This window comes from Tauraco erythrolophus, chromosome 4 (genome assembly GCF_009769465.1).
Source record: "Tauraco erythrolophus isolate bTauEry1 chromosome 4, bTauEry1.pri, whole genome shotgun sequence".
In the NCBI taxonomy this organism is placed as follows: Eukaryota; Metazoa; Chordata; class Aves; order Musophagiformes; family Musophagidae; genus Tauraco; species Tauraco erythrolophus.
Genome location: NC_141468.1, coordinates 9,769,196 through 9,792,212, shown reverse-complemented (window position 1 = coordinate 9,792,212; position 23,017 = coordinate 9,769,196). Strand labels below are relative to the sequence as shown.

Sequence of the window (23,017 nt, the reverse complement as noted above, 5' to 3'; positions counted from 1 at the left end):
TGCTGGTGAGGAATAGCTGGTGAAAAGAAACAGCTGGACGCATATAAGATCATGGATCTCCAGATACATTTGGCCAACGAGACAGGCTGAGACCTGATCTTCATATCTCTTGTAGATAAACTTTATACCAAATTCTGTGCGAGATCCCTGTGTCAGTAATAGAGAACACTAGAGGTCTTTAAGGGGTTTTGGAGATTTTTGGCCAAAGTATCCAATTAAGTAGACAAGATGTCCCTCTATAGGCTTTTGAAGACCCCAGCTCTCCTTGTCAGCTACACAGAAGAACCGGACAACTGCTCTGGGAGGCCCAGTTACATTCAAAGACATCTGCTTGAAGGCATCACACGCATTAATGGACTTGACTTTACCCTCGATTCTTCTACAGATTTCTTCATGGGAAATAGTGTTTGTCGTACAAGGCTGAGATGTACACACTCCTGTTCTATGATGATTGACCACAGTCAATTACTATCAAAAAAAAATCAATTGTTTTACTTTCTGGCTACCCAACAGCCTCAGTATTTAGTATTACACAAGGCCACATTAGACAATGAAAAGTGAAGCTAAGTGATTTAATTTTAAAATCAATTTGCAATTATATATGGGGGAGTTAAAGTGATATTTATTTGCTTTCCATATGAGAAATGAGAAGTTCCCAGAAACTGTCAGTTCTAAATTGCAATAGGTCAAGAAAATTGCATAATAAGTAATAACTCAATGTGCTGAGCAAGAAAGCATAAATTTAATTTCTTATTGTATCACATACTGTGTAACAGTACTACAGGTCTGATTCACTCAAATGTTGACACAGAAGTAAATTTACAGATGTAAAATAGTCTCACTGAATTTTCATATGTATAAGCTTATTTACATGCATCTGTATTGACTTTTCTTTAGGGGATGAAATTAAGTTAGTTTCATAGTATGCAAAAAGAAAGAATAGATGCTCTAGTAGTTTCTTATATATTTAAAATTTTTGAGCTCATACATAGTTCAATACTTTGAAATTGGTAATTTTGTTTCATAACTTTTTTTTAAGTTTACGTGCTGAATACACAATGGTAGCATCTTATTTGACAAAGTCTTTTTTCTAAATTCCTCAAAAAGTAAAACCTCAAAGAAAGAAAAAAAACCACAAATAACCAAACAATACATAATAATGGTGACAACACCATTGACACTTAAAAGTATGATCATTTCATGTTACAAATAGCACAGATTATATATAGAGTATATTTCATGGTTGCATATATATCTGAAATGTCTGCAGAAATCTTAGAACAGCTAGCTGGGGTCACTGAACTTAAGGTAAGAATGCAACTAAGTGAAATTGATGAACTACATAGTTAAATAGGATTATTTTTGTCTCTTAATCTTCAGTTTATTTTCCTTGCAAAATATCCATATCAAAATTCCAAAGGTCAGCTACTGTCATGATCTCTTAATTTTATCTTCTATAAAAGATAAAATAATACAAAAAAAAAAACCCTTACCATTAGCTTTAAATCATTCTACAAATATTTTCTTAAATTTAGCAACAGGAAAGAAATTAAAATCTCCTAATAAATGTAAGTTAATAAGTTCTCTGCTAACAGAGTGAAAGAAAACCTCCCAGGAGTACAAAATTAAGCAGTACATTAGTGTAGGACAGATAAGGTATCACTTTAAAGGGTAGCTGGAAATTGATTTCTGATTAAAACAAAACATTAAAAACCACAAAGGTCCTTTTGAGATCAGGAGCAGAGTAATTTCTAAAAGTAAGATTTTCCTTCCTTGAAACATGTATTTTTACTATAAGAAAGGAATTAAAGGGGAAAAGTGAATTAAAAAAAATAAATTACATACATAAATTGATATGTAGATGCTATATATGTCATTGTATGTATATATAAATGATAGCTGGACTCACTGCTAAGTGCCATCTGTCATGAATTAACAATACTGATTACAAGGGGGTATCTTCCTCCTCTTTCTGTGTCTCTCCATTGGATCTTGTTCCTAGGCTAACACTTAGACTATAACTCCTTAGGGGAAATGATGCCTCCAAAATAAAAGTGAACTCTGATTTAAAAAAAAACTGTTGTATGAAAGTACAGCTTTTCCAAGAATCACTTATAATGAAGTTACTAAACCTGAGATGATGTAGGACTTCACCAAAAGATTGGAAAATATTATATATTGTCACAATACAAAAGAGGAAGAACACAAGACATCTAAGCAAATTACAGGCCTATTGGTCTTATTTCATTTGTTTGTAAGGCTTCAAAATAAATTTTTAGTTAGGGAAGGAATAACTTAAGTTTCCAATGAGAATAGAGTACATTACAAAAGACACTATAGCTCAGTAAAGAGCCATTATTGCATTCTAATACTGTAGTTTTCTTTAACAGCATAGGTGAATTGCACACTACATTAATGTCGTTGAGTTCCTCTTCATCAGGGCTCCAGTTAAGTTTTTATTAAATTGCCACATGGAAATTGCTTAGCTCAACTGGCAAAAATAGGCACTATTACAAGAAAAAATGGTCTGATAAGTAAAGAACTTGTGGAAGAAAGTTACTCATGAAGTTCCTTAAGAAACAGTGCCAGAGCTCATCCTATTTCATATACCCTTCAGTAGCCTTGGCAAAAACCCAGCACTCTGCAACATGTGCAGATGACACAAAGCTGGGAAGCATCACTAATACAAATGAAGACTGGTAATATTATGCAGGAACAATCAAAAGGCTCTGAAGATCAGAATTATAAACAGTCAGAGGAAATGGGCACAAACTGGTCATAAATAAATATAGATTGAAGATTTTAACAAGAATAAAACTGAAACATCAGAGTAACAAGGTTCTGGTCTGTAGCAGCAACGTTGCTAAAGAATTTGCACGTAGTATCCTACAAGGCCCCTTACAGCAGATTCAGACCAGGTTATGAAAGGAATAACTGCTACATGAGGTAGTTGCTGGTGATAGCAGGGAGTGAGACCAATTGACCAGTGTGACTCTTTTCAGTTCCACGTCCCCAAGATAGTCACACTCACAGCAGCAGCAAGCACTTGAGTGTCTCATTGAGGTCGATGGCTTTCAGCAGCCTTGGGGATTTCACTGGAACCTCTCACGTGCCTGACACTGCACACGTGCTTCAGCACTCCTCTATCAGTACAGTCTCTGGCCCAAAGTGTTTTATTAGTGGTACACGTAGCATCAGCAGGATGTGTCCATATCTGGAGTGAAGGACATCAGCTGATCAGCATGTCTCATAACACTTACTCACTGAATTTGGGTCCTGTGAAGAAAAGAATTGCTTCCTTTCTATTTAGAAGGAGTAAGAGGTGGTAGAAGCACTTAGAGGAGAAATATACTGATTTTAAATAGCTACTTGATGCAGCAAGAGAAAGCCTGGTGTCTTCCCTCGTTTTATTCTATGTGCTAGATATTTGTTATATTGATACTTGAAGGAAGGTATGCAATAAAATTGCAGCTTCCTGGACATCAAGATGTCTCATTAAGGCTTTATGAATCACATAAACCATAAACCAGAAGCTTCAGCTCATTGGTATGTGTGAATTCCCCATATGACAGTCTCAACTGCAGCTTCCAAAGAACAAAGTCAGATTGAGCTGTAAACCCATTGTCATGCTGACATATGCAAGATACTCCCCCAAGAAATTCTCTTCCATGAGAAACTACTCCCCTGCGTGAAGAAAATAACAAAAAAAAAAAAAAAAACCCAAAAAACCCCAGAAGATTCATGAGTTAGCCCAATGTGACCATAAAGCGGGTACAGTAAAGAGGGCAACATGATCCAAAAAACACCAAAGTAAACTGGGAGACAGTCTAATCAGAGTTTTGACATTGCCTCCTGTATGTGACAGTCAGGTCTCAATTTTTGCAGCAGTAAAATGACAACAGTGTAACTTGCTTCTTTCTTTTTTTTTTTTTTTCCCCCGATGAACTTGGCAATTCACAATTGAAAAATTAAAAGTTAAGAAAACAGTAAGATCAAGGAGTACTGAAAAAAGATATGATCCAAAAGTGATCCAACAATGAGACTGTCACAATGCTGCGTAAGACAGTACCATAAATATCACAGCCCAATACCATAAGAGTGGGTGTTCATGGATTGCTTCCTGAGAACTAGGACATTTGTCACTTCTGTGTACTGACCCCGGGTCACCTCACTGAAAATTACTGCAACCACTAGAAATTTATCCAGTTTCCCAACAAACACTGGAAAGAGTTTCATGCTTTTTTAGTATTATTTTGCTGAAAACAAAGAGCATTTTAATTAATGGGAAAATGAGCTGATTTTAGCATAGCGTACATGTATACCAGTTGCTCTTTAAATACCTCACATCTGTTGCATTCATGTGTCTGCTATGGGAAGTCCATAACTTGGGCAACTGGACAGATTGTTCTCATTTGCAAATCCTAAGAGGAAGGCTACACTAAGCAATTCTTGTAACTGGCTCCCACTGTACTTGCTGAACTCTGGAATTCAATATTTTAAAGTCATAAGCAAACTAAGGAAGTTAATACATCTACAGTCCTTACCTGAATTTCTCCCTGTATTAGAAACCTAACCAGACTGTCTTCGGAGTTAGATTTTTCACCTAGCTTTCTTTTCAACAGTTTTATCTCAGAAGTACTTAGAGATCCCTAAAATTCAGAAATGCATTCTTAAATCTCTTCTACTTTCATATCTGGCATAGACTTGCCTTCTTCCAACAGGTATTCCTACATCTGACACACTAATTCCCATACTTGAAATATACATCCAGGGAAACATTTGACAGGAATTTCCAACTCCAATTATTTCATAGTAGTAGAAAATTGGATCTCTGAAAGACATAATTTGATATGGTGGATGAGGAGGAAGAGAGGATATGGGAAACAATTCAGAGTGATTTACAACACTGCGGGAAGCTCCAAAGCCAGTGTATGGCATTCTTTATCTTCACAGTGCTGTCAACCTGAGTAAAATGCACTGGAAATCAGAGGGAAATAACAGTTGTGTATTTGGATGAAAAATCCACAGACTTTCGGTAGCTTAAAGGTGGCAGGTGGCAGTTATAGTGAAACCTCTTATTAGAATCACATGGGCTTTTTATATTGCATTTGTCTGAGACAAAGTGAGATCTCCACAAGCCACGGTTCTCCTCTTAACTGTGATCCACTCTCCAACACAGCTGAAGTTGTGTTGTCATAGGAGTCAGTGCTTTCAGTACTGAAGGGTTTTCTGGAAAGTGCATTTTCATGTGTATGTTGTAAGCATATGTGAAAGCTTAAAGAAAATGGACCAGATGCTGATTTCATTTACACTGGATTAAATCTTGAAAGGCTTCAGTGCTTTTACACTTCATTTTCCACTGTGCAGCCACAGCAGACTTCTGACTACCATCTGTTTCTCCAAAAAGGAAACCATACACCAGGATTTTTAGGGTAAATGGCAGTGCTCCTGACATGTTTATCACTGCAGACTGAAGACAAATCCTACCTCTGAAAAAGTCAAAGCCCAATATGAGCAAATGTTTTTAGAGAGCAGGATATTGGCAGTTCTTTATACCTAAACATATGGGTAAAATACAAAAACGACAGCGGATGTTTATGGAAACATAATTTATGGCAACAATGCAAAAGGAAATAACAGAGACACTCTCTTCCACCTAGGATTGCTGTCATTTTGGTTACACACTGCTTTCTTCACGTCTTGCCCCATCTGTTGTTTTCTGTCTGTAAACATTGTTCAAAAGCTTCCGCCTTATCTACACAGGTGCCTAAATTTAAGCTTCTCAAATGATTTTATGGACTCCAAAAGGTTTTCAGAGGTTCAAAATAAGAGTTACATAGCCCAGTGATAAGATTCCTCCAAGGGCGAGCAAGCATGATGGCATCACCTCTGTCTCTGGAAGTCCCTAACTCGAAGCACTGTTGTAGCTTCTTCTCACACTCTTCCTTCAGAGCCCACTGCTGACCATCTTTGGGGACAGGACACTAAACTACACAGAAAATCTGTAGAACCAGTCTTGTTTTATTGCAAATGATAGATAAGATGGTTTCTATTTCTATTAATTTTGGGAGGAAGGGAAATACTCCAAAATAGGAGGAAATGAGTATCCTATGAACTGCAACACCCAGAAAAGCTACCTTTGTTTCAAAAGCAGGGCTATCAGCATACTTTTCCACCTGTGAGCTAATTCCCTGTGTGCAGAGGGTCAAACCCTGCCGTGGTCAAATCTCAACCTCACATCAATTCTTTTCTTAGAATTTTTTCTATCCAGAGACTGAGAACAAACAGTGTGATCCCAAATGAACTCAAGATCATCCTCCTCCAGTTTGACTGGGTTTATTCTAGACTTCCCAGTCTTCATGCCTCCACTTCATGCCCCCACTTCCCCCAGAATTTTAGATATCTCCAGTGGTTTCCATGTTACTCTTTGGCCTTCACTGATGTCTGCTGGCAAGGCTTTTTCTGCTGACAGGTCAAGAAAACTTCATCCTCAGACAGTCAATAGCTTTTGCTAACAGGCAGCGAGCCAAATATTTTTGACATAGAATAAGCAGCATGTGTTTGGTTAGGAAGGACCAATTTTGGTGTTACTTTTTTTCAAGGCTGCAATAAACATCTTGGACACTGTGTGTACTCCTGAGGCTCTGGCTTGATGGTAAGAACCAAAGCCTCCCTTCAGTGCTGGCTAAACTCCCACCAGGTTCATTCCTAAATGAGACAATGCTTATTTAGACTGACAGGAGGTTTCCCAGTACAATGAAGGTAAAAATTGGCTCCTACATCTTGAGGATGCTGTTTTACATAAACATGCATCTGTATTTGTATATATATTCCATCTCCTTCAGAGATGGGTGGGTCACACTGCAAATATTGCCTAGTGATAATAGGGCTGGCATACAAGCCCACTTGGACCATTGGTAAGCACTGAAGTTATAGAAAGATGTAGAATTTCTTTGCAGCTATTTCATAAGCATTTACACAGCTGATGTATGGATGTATATATGTATATATTTTTTTGCTGTGAAATATAGATAAAAATCAACACAAGAGTATATTGAAGGATAAGTCACAAGACCGCTGCACCTGGTAATGTCAAAAAAATAGTAGCAACTACAAACTAAGGATGCTCCAAGCAATGACAATGTGTGACCCTGTGCCAATACGCACTGAGGCAGATGAAAACAACTTGTTCCAAAGCTGCTATTGGGGATCTGACATGTTTATCTATTTGGCCCACATGTGGCTGTGTCTTCTAGCACTGACAGCTCCTGCAGGTTGGCAGCTTTTCAAAAGCTTGTCAGCCCTTGATAGCATTCCTATTCCTGAAGAGATGGGCGGGTCGCGCTGCAGATTACACAGTGATAATAGTGCTGACATATAACCCTGCTTGCACTGTTAGCAAGCACAGGACTTACAGAAAGGTGCACCACTTTTTGCAGCTATTTCATAAGTGTTTACCCATCTGACTGCATTTTGCGTTTAGTGTTTATATAGTTTAAAGAGTAAAATAACAAAGGCTTTAGGCAAGCTCACAAGAAAATTCTGTGTACCAGCGTAATCTTTCCAGCAGGATCCCAGAGCTTAGGATCCCTGTAGAATTCCTTCTCCAGCTTTCCAGCCTCTCATGTTATTAAACATGTTCATTTGTTTGTTTGTTTTACACTGCACTTCTACTGATTATGGCATCATCGTCTTCAGACTTATTGTCTACATTTGCAATGTCCTGGGTTGCTGCTTTTTTATGCTTTCTTTTGCTGAACGTCTTTATTTTATTCATAGGAAGGAACCACAAATCCTCCAGTTTATAAATAGCTTGCAACACTTGTCAGGCATTTAAGGATCTTTCAAGAAAAGACTATGGCACTTGGTAATGCTATTCCTGCAGTGAGAGCTGAAGGCTTCTATTCAGGACAAGATCATAGAAATTATATCCCTGCTACAGAAAGGTTATTATCCTTTGCTAAGCTTCAGATATTTGTAGAGTGCAACCATTTTAGCTTTCTGCATTTGTCTTGCATTCTGTAAGACTTTCCTGTTATACTATGGTACTTACTGTTCTTTTATAATAAGGTTTTTAACCACTGGAAACTGAATGGATTTTTTCAAGCTGTCAGCTAAGGAAGTTTTCAACCAATTACACAATAAATTGAATAAAAACTACAATGATTTAAGAAATTGGAACTCCAGAAGAACTATTGCTTTATTTCATCAGGAAAAATATACCAGGAAATAAAGCCATAACCTAATATAAGTAAGTTAAATTAGCTAATTTAGGTAAGTAATTAAGTTGTAAAAAGGAAGTTATTGAATTATATGTATGTATACATTAAAGAAGAGAAAAGGATACAATGCTTTGAATGTTTCTTTGAATACTGTTCCAGAAATATCTGAATACAGAGCATCAGAATCTACAATGCAATCTTGCCAAGTAATTATATCCACAGATGAGGATTTTCTGAGAGTAAATTGTTTGGGATCCTCATTTGGCTTTTTGGTGTATCAGTAGTCCCTAATATAACAAATATCTGAAATTGAGAGCTTTTTAAAAGTAATCTGAATGTGCTCAGCATAGAGCATTCTACACTTCATGTTCATTTTTTTTTAAAGAAAGAAAATCCCAAACTATGAACAATCTTGCATTCAAATTTCAAAGCTCTTACACCTCTTACCTCCCTCATCTTGCTGTCTTTTAACCCTCCTCCCTCAAAGTCATTAATAAACACATCGTTCATAGGCAGAAATTTAATATTCCAATCAATCACTTCTCATTTCGGTGGCTGCATATAAGTAGGTATATTTTTTTTGCCAGGCGACTCTTACTCCAGAGGAATACAAAGGACACACTTCAGACCCTTGTAGTTCCGACATGTGTGGTTTCCTCGCACCGGGAAAGGCTGGAAGCGAGCCGCCTGGCCCGGCGCCAACCCAAACCACGGCCAGTCTAAACACCGCGCCGGCGAACGCTACTTTCTGACACTTCACTGCTACTGCAGAGGATCCTTTACCATCGAAACCCCATCAGTGACGGAGATTTATGCACAACCTCTCACGCAACTTCCCTCATCTCATCTCTTCCCTCCCCAAACACTTTTCTACCAGCCCAGCACAGAGGAACCAAAGAGTAACGCTTGTGTGAAATCATCTCACGTTACCTGGGCTTTTGCCTAAGAGGGTAAATTTATAAAGTCGCTGAATGCCAACGGAGATCTTGGAAGTCAGCACACCAGGATGCTTTGCAAAGCTTTTCAGTCAGCTTTAGCTATTTAAATATACTTTTCCTCAGTGTTTTGTCTGAAAAGTTAAAGATGACCTAATGGTTAAACTAAGAACTAGAAATATTTGAACCTGGAGACAATCATTTTAGCCCAGATATGCAAGTGAATATGAATTTTATTCCCTTCTTTTGGGTTACCACAGATATGTAGCCATACATTCTCTATCCAGCTTATCAAACACAAATTTTCATTCCAATAGAAATTGGAATTTCTTTGCTCTACAATATCTCTATTAAATGGCACTGTCCGATTGTACGCTAGTTCTCCTGGCTCAGTCTGTGTTCTGCTCTTCTCGGAAAGCACGGCATCCGTAATGATCAGTGGTGGTTTGACTAAAGGGAAAATGTTACCAGCTTGGACGGGGCCGGGGATCACGCAGGGTGCTACTGCCCCCAGAAAGCTCTGAACTAATCAAGCCCCGCTGAATGTAACAGGAGGTGACAGCACTCAGCATCTCTCAGGAGGTAAGCAGCATCCCACAGAAACAGAAATCTGCTTCTCACACAATCAACATTTGTTTTCTACAGACAGCCTATGCCAGAAATCAATCTGGAGTCTGAAAACCTGCAATGTGAATAATGCTGTCACTAATGCAATATCCTGAGGAGGTGCTGGGTTTTGGGAAATCTACTGAGGTGACAGATGCAAGTTAAGTGTTTGATAAAGCATCCCAGGGAAGAAATTTCCTGAAACGCTCAGAATCTGAGTTTTAAAGAAGCTGGCATATGGAGCACTGCAGAAGTCAAAATAAGAAATGAGATATTCAGTCTGGTACTGTATCTCTGCTATACGATGACAGCAAGTGTTGTTCTCAAACATGTGGGGTAAAATAGTCTCCTGTTACACCTGCTAAGCCTCTGCGCTGCAGTTGTATTAATTCAGGGGCAGTTACCTCTTCAGAGCTGACAGCAGAACACAGTAATTTAAAACCTCCTTCTGGTGCTTAAAGAAAATATCAAACACAGCTGAGAATTTAAATTTTCTTCAGTAAGTAGCATATCTGGAAGAAGCAGGAAAGCCATTTTCCTGTGTGTTTTTGTGTAAGCATCTGGTTTTTACATGTAGCAGTCAATTGTGCTCACAAAAGCTCCGATTCATTGTGTTTGCTAGAAATACTGAAGGCTAAATTACCGCCTGATTATCCAGAGTTAACACATTGTCACACGGCATGAGCAAGGGAGCACAGTAGATCCCAGTGGAAGCTTCTCCTATCACTAGTAATTCTAGATATTAATGCAAATGTTAATATTAAAATTGCCACTAACATTTTTACTATAATTTAAACCATGCACATTGCCTCCAATTTGTGTAATATCTCAGTAATGTAATCCCAGCGATGCCAGGAAGCAAGGAAAGAGCTGTCTTCAGTTATCTTCTATCAAATCCTTTATTTGAGGAGGGTGACCATGACCAGAGAAATTGAAAAGCAAACACACTGAGCTGCATTTTTGTCTTTTCGCTGATATTTTGATATTACTTTTGTGCACTGCAGGGCTTCGCCAGGTAGTTGACCTCTTGCAGGACATCAGTCTCACAGGAGGTACATATCATGAGAAATTCAATTTATTAAAGATAATCGGTATAACTATGGGAGGTGAGCCTGTGAAATCCTAGTACACAACACTGCACAATGAATCTGCCAGTTACACAGTGAAGAGGGGAGAGAAAAAAAAGGAAAGACAGAAAAAAGAACAAAATTGAACTTATGAGATGAACTCTGTGGAAAATAACTGACCTTTTTTACATTTTTGTTTAAGTCAACCAAGTTGAGCAGGAAGATGTGGTCTTTAGCCCCGATTAGCAGCCGGCCCCTCTCCTCATCTAGCAGCAGGGTTCGAAAATCAAGCCCCTCTGTTGAGCCCAGGAATGGGATGCAGCTGTTTGAAAGCAGCAAGTCTGTGGGAAAATGAAGAAAATCTTTATAATCAAAATGTTTACATATGACTCATTGGTGTTTTTTTATAAATATATGCAACCAGCATGGAGTATGCCGGTGAGATAACTGCAGTCTTAGAGCATGTCTTTCCAGGGTCATAATACTGTTCCTGTTAACCTTGGTTTTCTTCGGGGTTTTTTACTTCCAAATTGGGCAATATTTACATTCACAAAACATTTTTATGTATGAAATTTTCTTAATAAATTATGTCTGTGACATAAAGAAATAGCATTCTTCAGCAGAAATTCTAAACAAAAAAAGACAGACCTTTGCAAAATATATGCTATACTTTTAATTCATTATAAGAAAATTAGTGTATGCCTATATTATCATACTCATTAGTACACATGATTGAGGATCAATATCTCATCATATTTGATACTCTAATACAAAGCAGCAAAGAAGGTCAATACCAGAAAGAACAGTTAGGAGCAGAAAACTGGTTAGAAGTGGCAAGTATCATAGGCTCATAGAATGTTTGGGTTGGAAGGGACCTTAAAGAGCCCAATCTCCCTGACATGGGCAGACATCTTTCACTAGACCAGGTTGTTCAACTTCATCAAACCTGACTTTGATTACTTCCAGGGATGGGGCAACCACAACTTCTCTGGGCAAACTGTTCCAGTGTTGCACCAGTCTCATCATTAAGAACTTCTTCCTTTTGTTCAATCTAAAGCTACACTTTTTCAGTTTAAAACCTTTGCCCCTTTTCCTGTCACTGCAGGCCCTGGTAAAGTCTTTCTCCATCTTTCTTATAAGATCTTTTTTATATACTGAAAGACGACAATAAGTTCTCTCCCTGAGCCTTCTCTTCTCCAGGCTGAACAACCCCAACTCTCTCAGTCTTTCTTCACAGGAGAGGTGCTCCGGTCCTCTGATCATTTTCATGGCCCTCCTCTGGACCCACTCTAACAGGTCCATGTCTGTCTTGTACTGGAGACTTTAGAACTGGATATAGTCCTGCTGATGGGGTCTCACAAGAGCAGAGGGGGACAATATCCTCCTTGACCTCCTGGTCGTGCTTCTTTTAGTGCAGCCCAGGACACAGTTGGCTTTCTGGGTTGCAAGAGGATATTGCTGGCTCATATCCAATTTTTCATCCACCAGTATCCCCGACTCCTTCTCTGCGGGGTGGCTCCCAAGCCATTCATCATCCAGTCTGTATTGATATTAAGGATTGCCCTGACCCAGGTGCAGGACCTTACACTTGGCCTTGTTGAACTTCACATAGTTTGCACTGGCCTGCTCCTCCAGCCTGTCAAAGGACCTTCCAAGTCCAACCATATGAGGGATGGCATTCCTTCCCTCAAGCATATCAGCTGCACCACCACTCAGCTTTGTGTCATCCACAAGATGAGTAAGAGAGCACTCAATCCCACTATGTCTGTGAAGATGTTAAATAGCATAGATCCCAAAACAGACTCTTGAGGGACACCACTCATTACTGATTTTCACTTGGACATTAAGCCTTACATATGGTTGAGAAGAACTGGAAGGAGGTAACGACTATCATATGTATTGAAGTTTGATATAAGGTTCAGTTTGTCCATTGTCTAGTATTAAGTTTTGGTGGCAGTATAGAGAAGTTACTTAAATTTTCAATTACTATAATTTCAATTAAGAATTGAGATTTGAATCAACAACCATTGAGCAGAGGTATATCTCCAGGGCATAGTACCGAAATGAAGGCAATATAGAGGCACATTAAGAGGAGCATCCAGTAGCCACTCCTCTAAGGTCCTGAGGTCCTTACTTTCCTTACAGAGGTCGCAATGGGTAGCTATTTCTGTGTCCTTGCCCTCTCTGCACAGGAAGTTTTCCCTATTAAAAGTACAAATTTGGTGCTTAATTTTTACCGTGATTTAATAGTGGCTTCCAATTTCTTTCAAAAGGTAATTAAGAAAAACAGGTTCCTCTATTAAACTAGTGAAAGAATCTATGCTGCTTCTGTAAAAAAGCCAAAAGTCTGTAAAGTAAGAAGTCTTTAACTTTTTGCTTGATGAAGACTCTGTGGACCTAATTTTGAATGAGGACACAAACAACATATAGAAAAGAGCACGACAAGAGTTTAGTCTTATTGGGTAGTCATTAATTTGGGGAGAACAAAAATAAACATGTGAATCAGTTCTTCCGCAATAAAACTCTCCAACCTAAACTATTCAGAAATCTTGGGACAGAAAAGTAAAGCTTGTATTTATCGAATATAAAATTGAGAGTATTTCCAACTTCCTGGCACTGGATGGACAATGCATCCTTCCTGCTAGAGAGGTCATATCTATAGCACAATTTATTTACAGTTTCTGATCATAATGAAAATAAGGGCCAGTGTTTTGCAGAGTAATTGCTGAACAAAATAAAAAGGAAAAAACAAACAAACAAACAAAAAAGAAACAAACCGAACCAAACATTTTTCTCCAAGGTCTATCACAAAACATGAAAACATGTGACAGGCAAAGCAAAGACTAAGTCTCGTTGCTGGCTAATAAATAGCACTGTGGGAGAAAAAATATTTTATTATTAATCTGACTACCTGGTATATAATTAGGATGATTATTTTTTGGCTCAGTCACTTCTACTTAATCTCATGTGGTTTTGTCTGACTCACTGCTGAATGTTGTTACAGTAGAGTCTGAAAACAAATTGTCTTGTATTGCGGCTCCTATTCCCCTAGGTGAGATTTATTTGGCAGTACTTTGAAAAAATCTTACTTCACATTGAAAAATTAAATCCAAGGTTAAGCACTACACTGCTTTACGCCAGTACTGTCTTATCTTTTCTGAAGACAAAGATGGCACTTGTTTTGGTTTTCTAAATTAGTAACACTTTAAAAGACCTGCTTATTAATTGACAGCAAGATCACTTAGAAACAAGTTATGGTTAGCATGGTACTATAAAAACCTAAGTCCCATCCAAACTACTTCTTACACTAGAGCTGGCTAATGAATAGCCTGTCTGAAGAATAGCCAAACCAGTGTAATAAATAAATACATGTATTTAAAAGGAAAAAGAAAAGCTCTCTAAACACAAATTCTGAAGCTTAGCTCACTCTACCAGTGTGTCTTCACTCAATAAGAATAAAGACATATTCCTTCTGAGACTTGTTACTGGGTTCTCTGATACAGGACAGATGCTTCTAGTGAAAATCTATTCATTTTTGCATGTGATTTAGATGTGTCTTCATTAAATGTCATACTCTGTACAAACCTCCTCCCTTATGTTTTCTGACTGGAAATCCTTGGTACTGGATACGATGGAGCTGCTTATTAGGAAAGGGTTCTCTGATGCTGACCACAGCACAGCAGGAGGTTTTAGCTCCCTTGGGCTACTCAAATTCTTCTTGGTTGATCTCTAAAACGCTGTTTATCAGCTGAGCATTGCTGGTGCACATCATTTCTGAGTAATCGCCTTTCACTTCTCCGCCCATGACATAAGAGCTGATTGCATTACCAGATTATCTGATCCATTGTATTTAAAAACGAATGCCTTATAAATTCTGCAGTCTAGATTAAATCCCTCTTTAACAGTTTTGTGTCCCAATGAAGATGGAGGGAACTGGAATACAGGATCACAATATCCAGTAATTAGTCTTTCAGAGGCATTAACACGAACAAACAAGAGGCATTCATTAATTTCACAGGCTACTGTATTTCAGCAATCCATATCACTCTACTACTTTTTAATCTCTTCTGGCGACAAGCTTCCAGTCATATTACAGTGCTCGCCTGTGGGACATGAGTAACTAAGATGCAGAATATGAGGAAAAATTCCTTCTCATCTCCAGCCATAGGAACTCAATCTGAGTTAGGATAAATGATACGTTTGCACAAATGCTCTGAAGCACTTTCATTGCGTAGAGTCATGCAATCCATGGGCCCTTGCAAGTGTGTCACTTGCCAAAATATGTAGATCTAATTCTCCACATACCTGAAAGGAGATGACTGAGACTGCTCTCCACTTCCCATTTCTTTCTAATTTGGAAGGAATGATCCCTGTAGTGACCATCCCCAAAGGAAATTTGTCATCTATTGCTTAATCCTTCTAGTATGTCTCAGTAAAGAACCACCTACGACATCCACAACAGGGAGGGAAAAAGTCATGTCATAACTGAAACGCTCAAATAGGAATGAGCCCTGCCTGGTGCCTTGTACAGTCATTTGTTTCACTGCATCATCAGGAAAACATCTGTAAAACGTTCCAGATGATTGAAATGACAGCATTGCACACTGATTTCTTATTGACACAAATGACAACACAAGCTGCAAGGTGGTGAAGAATCAGGTTTGGTCAGTCACTTACTAACCATTGAAAAGAGCTTGGAAATAAGACTCTGAACACGGCCACTGATAAGATTAAAACTGAAACATGACCTAATAAAGTTTGTCCAGTAAACATTAACAAAGAATTGATTAAATTACAGCCAAATTAATCATCGTTCTCACTCCATAAAAGCAAAACAATCCAATCTTATGGTTCGAAATTACCTTTCACAGTGAGATATATTTAATATCATCAACGAGATTACATTGGAGAAATATACTATGAAAAACATGTTTGCCCAGTGGTTTTCAAGCTTAGAGAAAGCTGTTGATTTGAATCACTGCATCTCTGTAGCCAGGCTAATATAGAAACAGCATTCTCACAATGCACAGAAAACAAATTAGTCACAGGGATGGTCTTTCATGAGTACATGTTCAGCACTCAGTTTATAGTGCGTATTTGCTTTTTTACTGAAAATTAAACTTTTTTTTTTTTTCCAGTCTGGTGATTAAATGAATATTCAGCGAACTCCCTTTCTGGGTTAATATTTCACTGCTGAGTGGTAGAAGCTGTATTAGTGACTGGTTTTTATTCGTTTAGAAAAGTATCTCAGTGGACTTGGCTCACAACGGCATGATCATTGCTTACTTAAATATTCTCCAGCAGCAGAGCCACAGCACAAGGGCTTCAAATGAAAAAATGACATCCTGTTCTGGTAATATGTATTTACATTTATACAGCATATTTAGACTTCTTAGCCTCAAGTCACATGTGGTGACTGTGCTGCCATTCCTCGACTCCAGCATGGTGTAAGCATGAAGCAATCTGGAACTGCTTGGGCGAGACTCAGAATTGCCTCTGTGGCCAGTCACAGGCATTTTTTTAATGATGGGCCATGTCTAAATTGGCAGAAAGGGAACTCCTCAGCCTGTTTCAAAACAGCTACATCTAATGACACCTTTGAAGGACTCTGAATTTAAAGGCGATATATGTATATTCTGTAATTTTCGTATACAGTGAAAAACAAATGTCATGTCATTTTTCTCTAGATAGGAGCAAGTCCTTTCACGTGCTGGAAAATACTCCTGACAATTTACATGGGTATTGTGTGAATTCTCAACTAAATTTTGGGGATAAAGAGACATCAATGTAGCATGAATACAGCAATTTACTTAATTCCTAAAGTATTTGGAGTTTAAAATATCTAATTGACCCCAGATGTATTTGTATGAAGGCAAAGAGAATAGTTCCAGTCTTCTACCAATCTTTACTACTAATTGCAAGAAGTAAGTTATATTTTTTCTACTACTAATTGCAAGAAGTAAGCTATATTTTGTTTAGCTGCAACTCACCATGGACAATGGTGATTTGTTGTACATGCCATGTGGCTCTCATTGCTATAGAATATATTTTACTTGGCCTGGAGGAAAATGTCATATACAAGGCACAGCAGGGCCTTTCCAAAAGGATATGGATTACTGGAAACAGAGAAAAAATGATTTCTTGTTTGCACAATATTGTGTCAAAATCTTGTTTCTCTTTCTGAGTAGGTCCCAAACCACCTTGTACCCCACCACATATTTTGGAGTTAGGCATTTCTGTTCCTTTTTCAGAACTGAATTGTTCTCCAGGAGGGTGTTACAGTCTAGGAAGGTGACACTGGAAAGAGAACTTTTTCAAAGATAGCTTCAAAATTCAGGAACAGCCTGTTGCAGGGCATTTTCATTTCAGACACTTCTACGGGCCTGCTCAGCAATCAGCAACCTTAACATCTCCCACCTCTCTATTTTCAAATACTTATGGATAGATGTTAAATCTGTCAGCATTTTACAATCCAGAAAAATCATAAGCAATTAATGTAGCTCCATTAGGCACTGTGCTTCTCAAACCCTCATTACAGATGCAATAGCTCTCTCTGTGTAGTGCTGTAAAAACATTTTTTACAACTTTAATTTTGATTTATCATTGTAGATCATCTTATATTCAGACAACCTTCACAACGGCTACTCTACCCATAAAGAGGAAAAAGACTGGGAAAAAAAAGAAATAACTCATGCTGTGGGACCTGATTCTCTTTCATATCAGTAAAGCTCACTTGAAAGTAGGTGCTTCTGCAAGATCAGAATTGAGACTACTACAGGTTATTTAGTTCATCTATTTCCAAGCCGGGGTTTATAATCAATCTACAGTGCAGTCTTTGTCTGAATCTGAGTTTTTTAAATCTGCAAAAATGTAATATTGTAAAACAAAATAGGTAGATGCTTACCACCAAAAATATACACAGTTAAAGCATGAACTAAACAATTTTCACTTACGTTTATGAAAGTGTATTTTAGTTGTATTTTAACTGCAAATAAATTTGACTAGTAAAACAGCTGCACAAATAATTTGTAAAGTGTTATTATTGCAGGGTTGATTAAAAGCTGCTTTATGACTGCACGTTATTGGTGAAAATATGCAAAGGCTGAATTCACAAACTTCATAGAGCCAAACTAAATAATTAACTTTACACACTACAACTGAAAATGTATCTGAGTGAAACATTTGTTTTTCTGAAGAAGACCTAAGACCATGGATTTACACAGGTTCCCTCTTCCCAAGTACTTTATCTTTCTTGCAAAACTGCCAAAGTAAGCAAACTCACTGTTGTTTCCAAGGCAAAATTAAATATTTTTTTTTAAAGTGATACTGTGGATATTTGAATAATATGCACTACAAATGTAATTCAATATAAATGATTGGCAAGCGTATGAGCTTTAGTAATATGTAGATAATTGTTGGCATCTCATGACACACAGCTGTTGATTAAGTTAGCCTGGCACATTGATGGACTTAAATAGTACCAATTCTCAATTTTAAATGAAATATAGAACATGCAAAAAGATTCATTGACTCTATTTCCTCATTTTCCATTGTCAGGACTAAATTGATCTTTTTTCCCTTCACGTCTCACAGATCTTAGCCTGAGTAATGGTTAAATAATCTGAGACATTTGAAGGAAATCAGCTTTCTTCCATTTCAGTCTGATTTCAAATTCCCTTCAAAGTATCCTAATGGTGAGGGGATATTGCTCTCTAAGAATGTAAGACTTCTTTCTTATATCTAGCAGAGTAAAATTTTAGGCTGTTCTTTAAATCAGAAGCCAGTTTTCTTCTCGACCACATAGAAGAGCAACTGTCAACTTAACTAGACACCAAGCTCTACCTCTGTTTTTTAAAATTATCTTCCAATGCCCTGAGTGTCAAGCAGCTGAGATAAAACCTCTGCCCTATTCTGAGGGTGATGGCTTATAAACTCACCTATTCCTAAAGCAATTCTGAAAATCCACATTATTAGATCCATAGTGGCAAATAGCCTACAAGTTTACTGACCCTGGGAAAAGAGTTTTAAATGAATTCTCTCCAGTTAAAATTGCAATTTTTAAATAACTTGCAGCAACTCAAAGTTCTTTTCTTCATGCTCTGGTTAACCATTTCCCAGCCTCTAGTCCCTCTCAATCTATCATCCAATTGAATACATAGAAAGCAAGAGAGCGATGATAGGCTTCGGGTGGAAATAATGACAAAATCCTCTTTAACTGGCTTATTTGAAAAAGCTGAGTTAGACTCACTGATTGTGAATTAATTTTACTGCTTTAACTAGCCTACCATCTCATCTCATGAACCTTCCAGCTCCCTTCAGGTGCCTAATCATATGACCTGCAATTAGAAAGGCGTGAATCTTATGAAGGACATACAGGGAATGAAGCATGGGGATTAGTCTGTGCTCTGAAGCACAGGCAACACAAAAAAAAAACGCACTGGCAAGAAGTTGTGCTTAGTAGACATCTACCATGAAAACCATCTCAGTGATCTGGGACTTGCATTAACTTGCATGGATGAGCACACTCCACTCTGCGGCAGTGGACTCATTCTTTCCTGCTTGGATGGAAATGTGTATTGCACTTTGCAAGTACGTCCAGGTGTTAAAAATGCAACATGGTGATCATATTTAGCACTTTAAGGCATATAGGTCTTCTTGTGTCCAAGTATGGTTCATAAAATTATATGCAATGCTATCCCTCCTTTCAAAACAAATTACTGTCATTACTTGCCTTCAAAATAGTACCAACCTTTCATTTCAGACTTGACTTTCTTCAAAGTGATGCATAAATGGCTAGAGTGTTTGCAAGCACTTGTACCTGCAATCTTCAAGTAATTGCGTCTTCAGAGAAACTTTTGAGAAGATGATGTTCTCTGAGATGCACACAGCACTCCAAGCATGGAGAGAGGAGCTCTCTGCTACAGCTTATAGCCCACATATCTGTGGCCCGATAAAACAACAGCAGGTCGTGCTATTTCTTCTGCCCATGCTGGCTGGTAACAGCTGTGCAGAACATGATACATTTCTAAATTCTTACTCAGTTTTTGCTCTGTTGATGAACTTCCAGCCTCAGGAAGTCAGATAAGTGGACTTTGTTTCACACTTTGAGCAAACAGGGAATTTTGTTGTGGATTTCAGTGTCTGGGACTTGAACCTGCAAGCAGTTTTCTCACATAAAACCAAGGTAGAATTGGCTACAGAAACGTGAATTTGGCTCAGTAGCTGGTCTGACGCTACTGATAGGTGCCGACAGATCTCTTTGGGAGTCTGACTCACTTTATTCAGACCTGCCTTCTCAGACTGCGCAGCTGACACCAGGACTTGCTCCTTCGAGCTTGCAGCTGTTACATATGAAAGATACTGCTTTTAAAATGGTCAGAGATCTTAATACTACTTTCACTTTAACATTTTCTCACCAGGTTCAAATGCATTTGCCAGCTTCCTAATGAGTGTAATGTTCATAACAAAGTAGACAAGGCTTTCATGCTAGCAGAGAGACCTTGAGCTGCGGTGGCATGGATAACTCTCTCATAATAAACATGTCGGCATGGGCCTGGAAAACACATTAATATCAATACTAACAGGCTTAGGAGAGATACAGAGCAGCATGAGCTATTCCTGAAGAAGGTGAGTTGGCAACGTAAAGGAAAGTTAATGTCAAACAGATTTACTTGCTCAGTTACTTCATTAGTGCCTCTGTTTTCAAGGCTTAAAAGAACAGCTCAGACAGAAAAATCCAATTTGTCACTTATCATTGCTGCTATTGAAAATTATTTGCAATTTCCATACTAGTGTAATCGTATACTACACATCAGTTACAACCAGTGTCTGAACAGCACAGGCTTTTATGGAAACACTCAATAGCTGTACGTCCCACCCTCTGCACGCTGCGCAGACACACACTCCACTTGCACTTGCATCAAGAATTAGAGCCAGACCCTCAGTTTAACCACTGGGACTTGCAATAATTTTATCAGCTGAGAATCTAGCCCTGAGTGTACAGAAAGAAGCCATGGGGCCATTCTTCGCTCCAACTCCAAACATTGGATCAGAGCCCACACAAGCTGTATGGTCAGGCTGTAAAGCTAAGTAAGATACAGAGATAAAGTCCTGACTACTAATAGCATATGTCCTTGCCAAAGAGGCTGACAAGAGCTGGAGCTGACGCAAAAGGAAAGGCAGGTCCACCCATCTGGGAGCAGATGAGGGGGGAAAAAAGTGGATATGTGTGTTTGGGGAGAAGGGAGCAGGGAGGGAGATGTCCTCCTTCCAGAAGCAGCATGCTGTTATGTTGGCTCAGCTGCCTTAAAACCACTGTCTGAGAGAGCCTGTAAGATCTCTTAAGCATTGATGGTCCTTCAGTGCCCTTCCCATAGTCATCCCGAGGGCAAGGATATTTCCTCACAACTGGCTTTGAAAAGCTCTTCTGGTTTCTTAACCCAATGAGATCCATCTCAGATGGGCGAGGAGGCAGAGCGGATACAGTAAAGGAGGTGAAATCAGGTCTGGGAAACAATAACCAGCTCACCAGCTTGATCTGCTACCCAGGGAGCAGAGGTAGCGTTTGGCAGGGCTGAAGGGGCTGCAGTGGGAGAAGCGCCTGCACAGGAAAGGAGGTGAAGGGCAGGGACCTCTGCAAACAGATTTACCTGTCAGTGGAGCAGATATTTCCGCTGCTGGCAGCAGATCTGCTTTAGGAGGTTCCTGCTTGCCTTGCCTACACGTAACTGCCTGTTCCTGTCCCTGCAGGGGAGGTCCCTCTCTGACACCGGCCAGATAATCTTCCTTTCCCAGGGTCTGAATGAGGAACGAGAACTTTTATAACGACAGTGAAGGCATTGATATTTTAGTTGTTTCTATCATCATGACTGCTGGTTGAGGTCACATGGCAAAATTAATAGTCTTGATCTAAATTGCTACAGAAGTGAAATACAAAGACGTAATTGCTATAGGGAAGCACTGTTTAAGTCACTTAGTAGTGACTAGGGTAGCTGCACAGGCTGGACACTCTATGAAAATGTGGTTTAAATGTAGACAATTACTGTTTTCAGGAAACTTAAAGGATTTTTCTCCTTATATTCTTTTTTCCAGTTTTCTAGATACATTTTATTTGATTGAAAAGCGACCAAGTGTAGCAAGGCAACTCAACTGGCTAACGTGAAAATAGGTTTTCAAATAGTTTTGCATTGACAATAGGAAAGGACCTCTTCCAGCAATGAAAATAAACCCAATTCACATTATAATAGTTTGGACTAGTATAATATTCTCCTACAGCAAAGTGAAATACAATTATGGGTTATACTTTCTGATATTGACAGAAGTTCTTATGAAGCCATTAAAACTGGAGGTTTTAATGAATATCCGCATTAATTCCCTTATTTGTTAGTTGTTTGTGTTGGGTTGTGCCTAGTAACCTCTATCAGATTCAAAGTCCCACATGCAGATGTGCAGGTGTACCCAATATATGCCTTGCAGACTTAGGCAACACTGGGATAGTGTATTAACTGTATTAACTAAAAATTACAGGGCAAGGGATATCAGAGATGTGTCTCTGCACAAGGTAACCTCGTGCACCATCATAATTACCTCCTGTCAATCATTAGTATATAGGTATGAGCTATTATTTAATATTGGACAGGTGGTTGATTTTTTTATTAATATTTACATTTATTTATCCTTTTTGGGGCACCAGAGGGTGTCATATAGACTGCTATTGTGCTAAATATCTCATTAGAAACAATTTTCAAAGAAAACCAGGGTGAATAGATGATGCAGGGGGAGTTATAAAGTTGTCCCAAGTCTGTCAGATAAGTTGGACATAAAATTTCGGTATCTTCAGTAACCTCTTAGCTGTCGAACTCTGTGGTACATCACAGCATACTTCTCTGGGATAGCCAGGATTTGGAGCACAAATGAAAAAGTCTATTTTCTCAAATTAGTGGGGAAAAAAAGGTACTTTTGTCACTCCCATCCTTGTCTAAACGCCTCTGTTAACTGCAGCTAGCTGATCCCTCTGATTTCTTTGATAGTACTCTGGCGTCATAAAGGAAATTTTGTCCCTGTCTCTTTCTGCTATCTCTTTGTGTGTATATCTCCAAAGGACTTTGTCTACAGAACAGACCTCCCCTGCACCCCTTGGCCCTTCTTTGAGGAACTGTTCTATAAATGGAACAGCAGAAATGGAGAG

General features: G+C 38.6%; 1 protein-coding gene across 1 annotated transcript in view; it reads right to left on the bottom strand.

Moving 5' to 3' along the window:
* The window catches only part of SEMA3D (semaphorin 3D), a 143,592-nt gene that overhangs the window by 68,426 nt on the left and 52,149 nt on the right, over positions 1–23,017 (bottom strand). Inside the window, exon 4 of the mRNA XM_086609975.1 lies at positions 11,011–11,171. Within this exon, the coding sequence (XP_086466101.1) occupies positions 11,011–11,171 (161 nt within the window). The remainder of the gene's footprint in view (positions 1–11,010; positions 11,172–23,017) is intronic.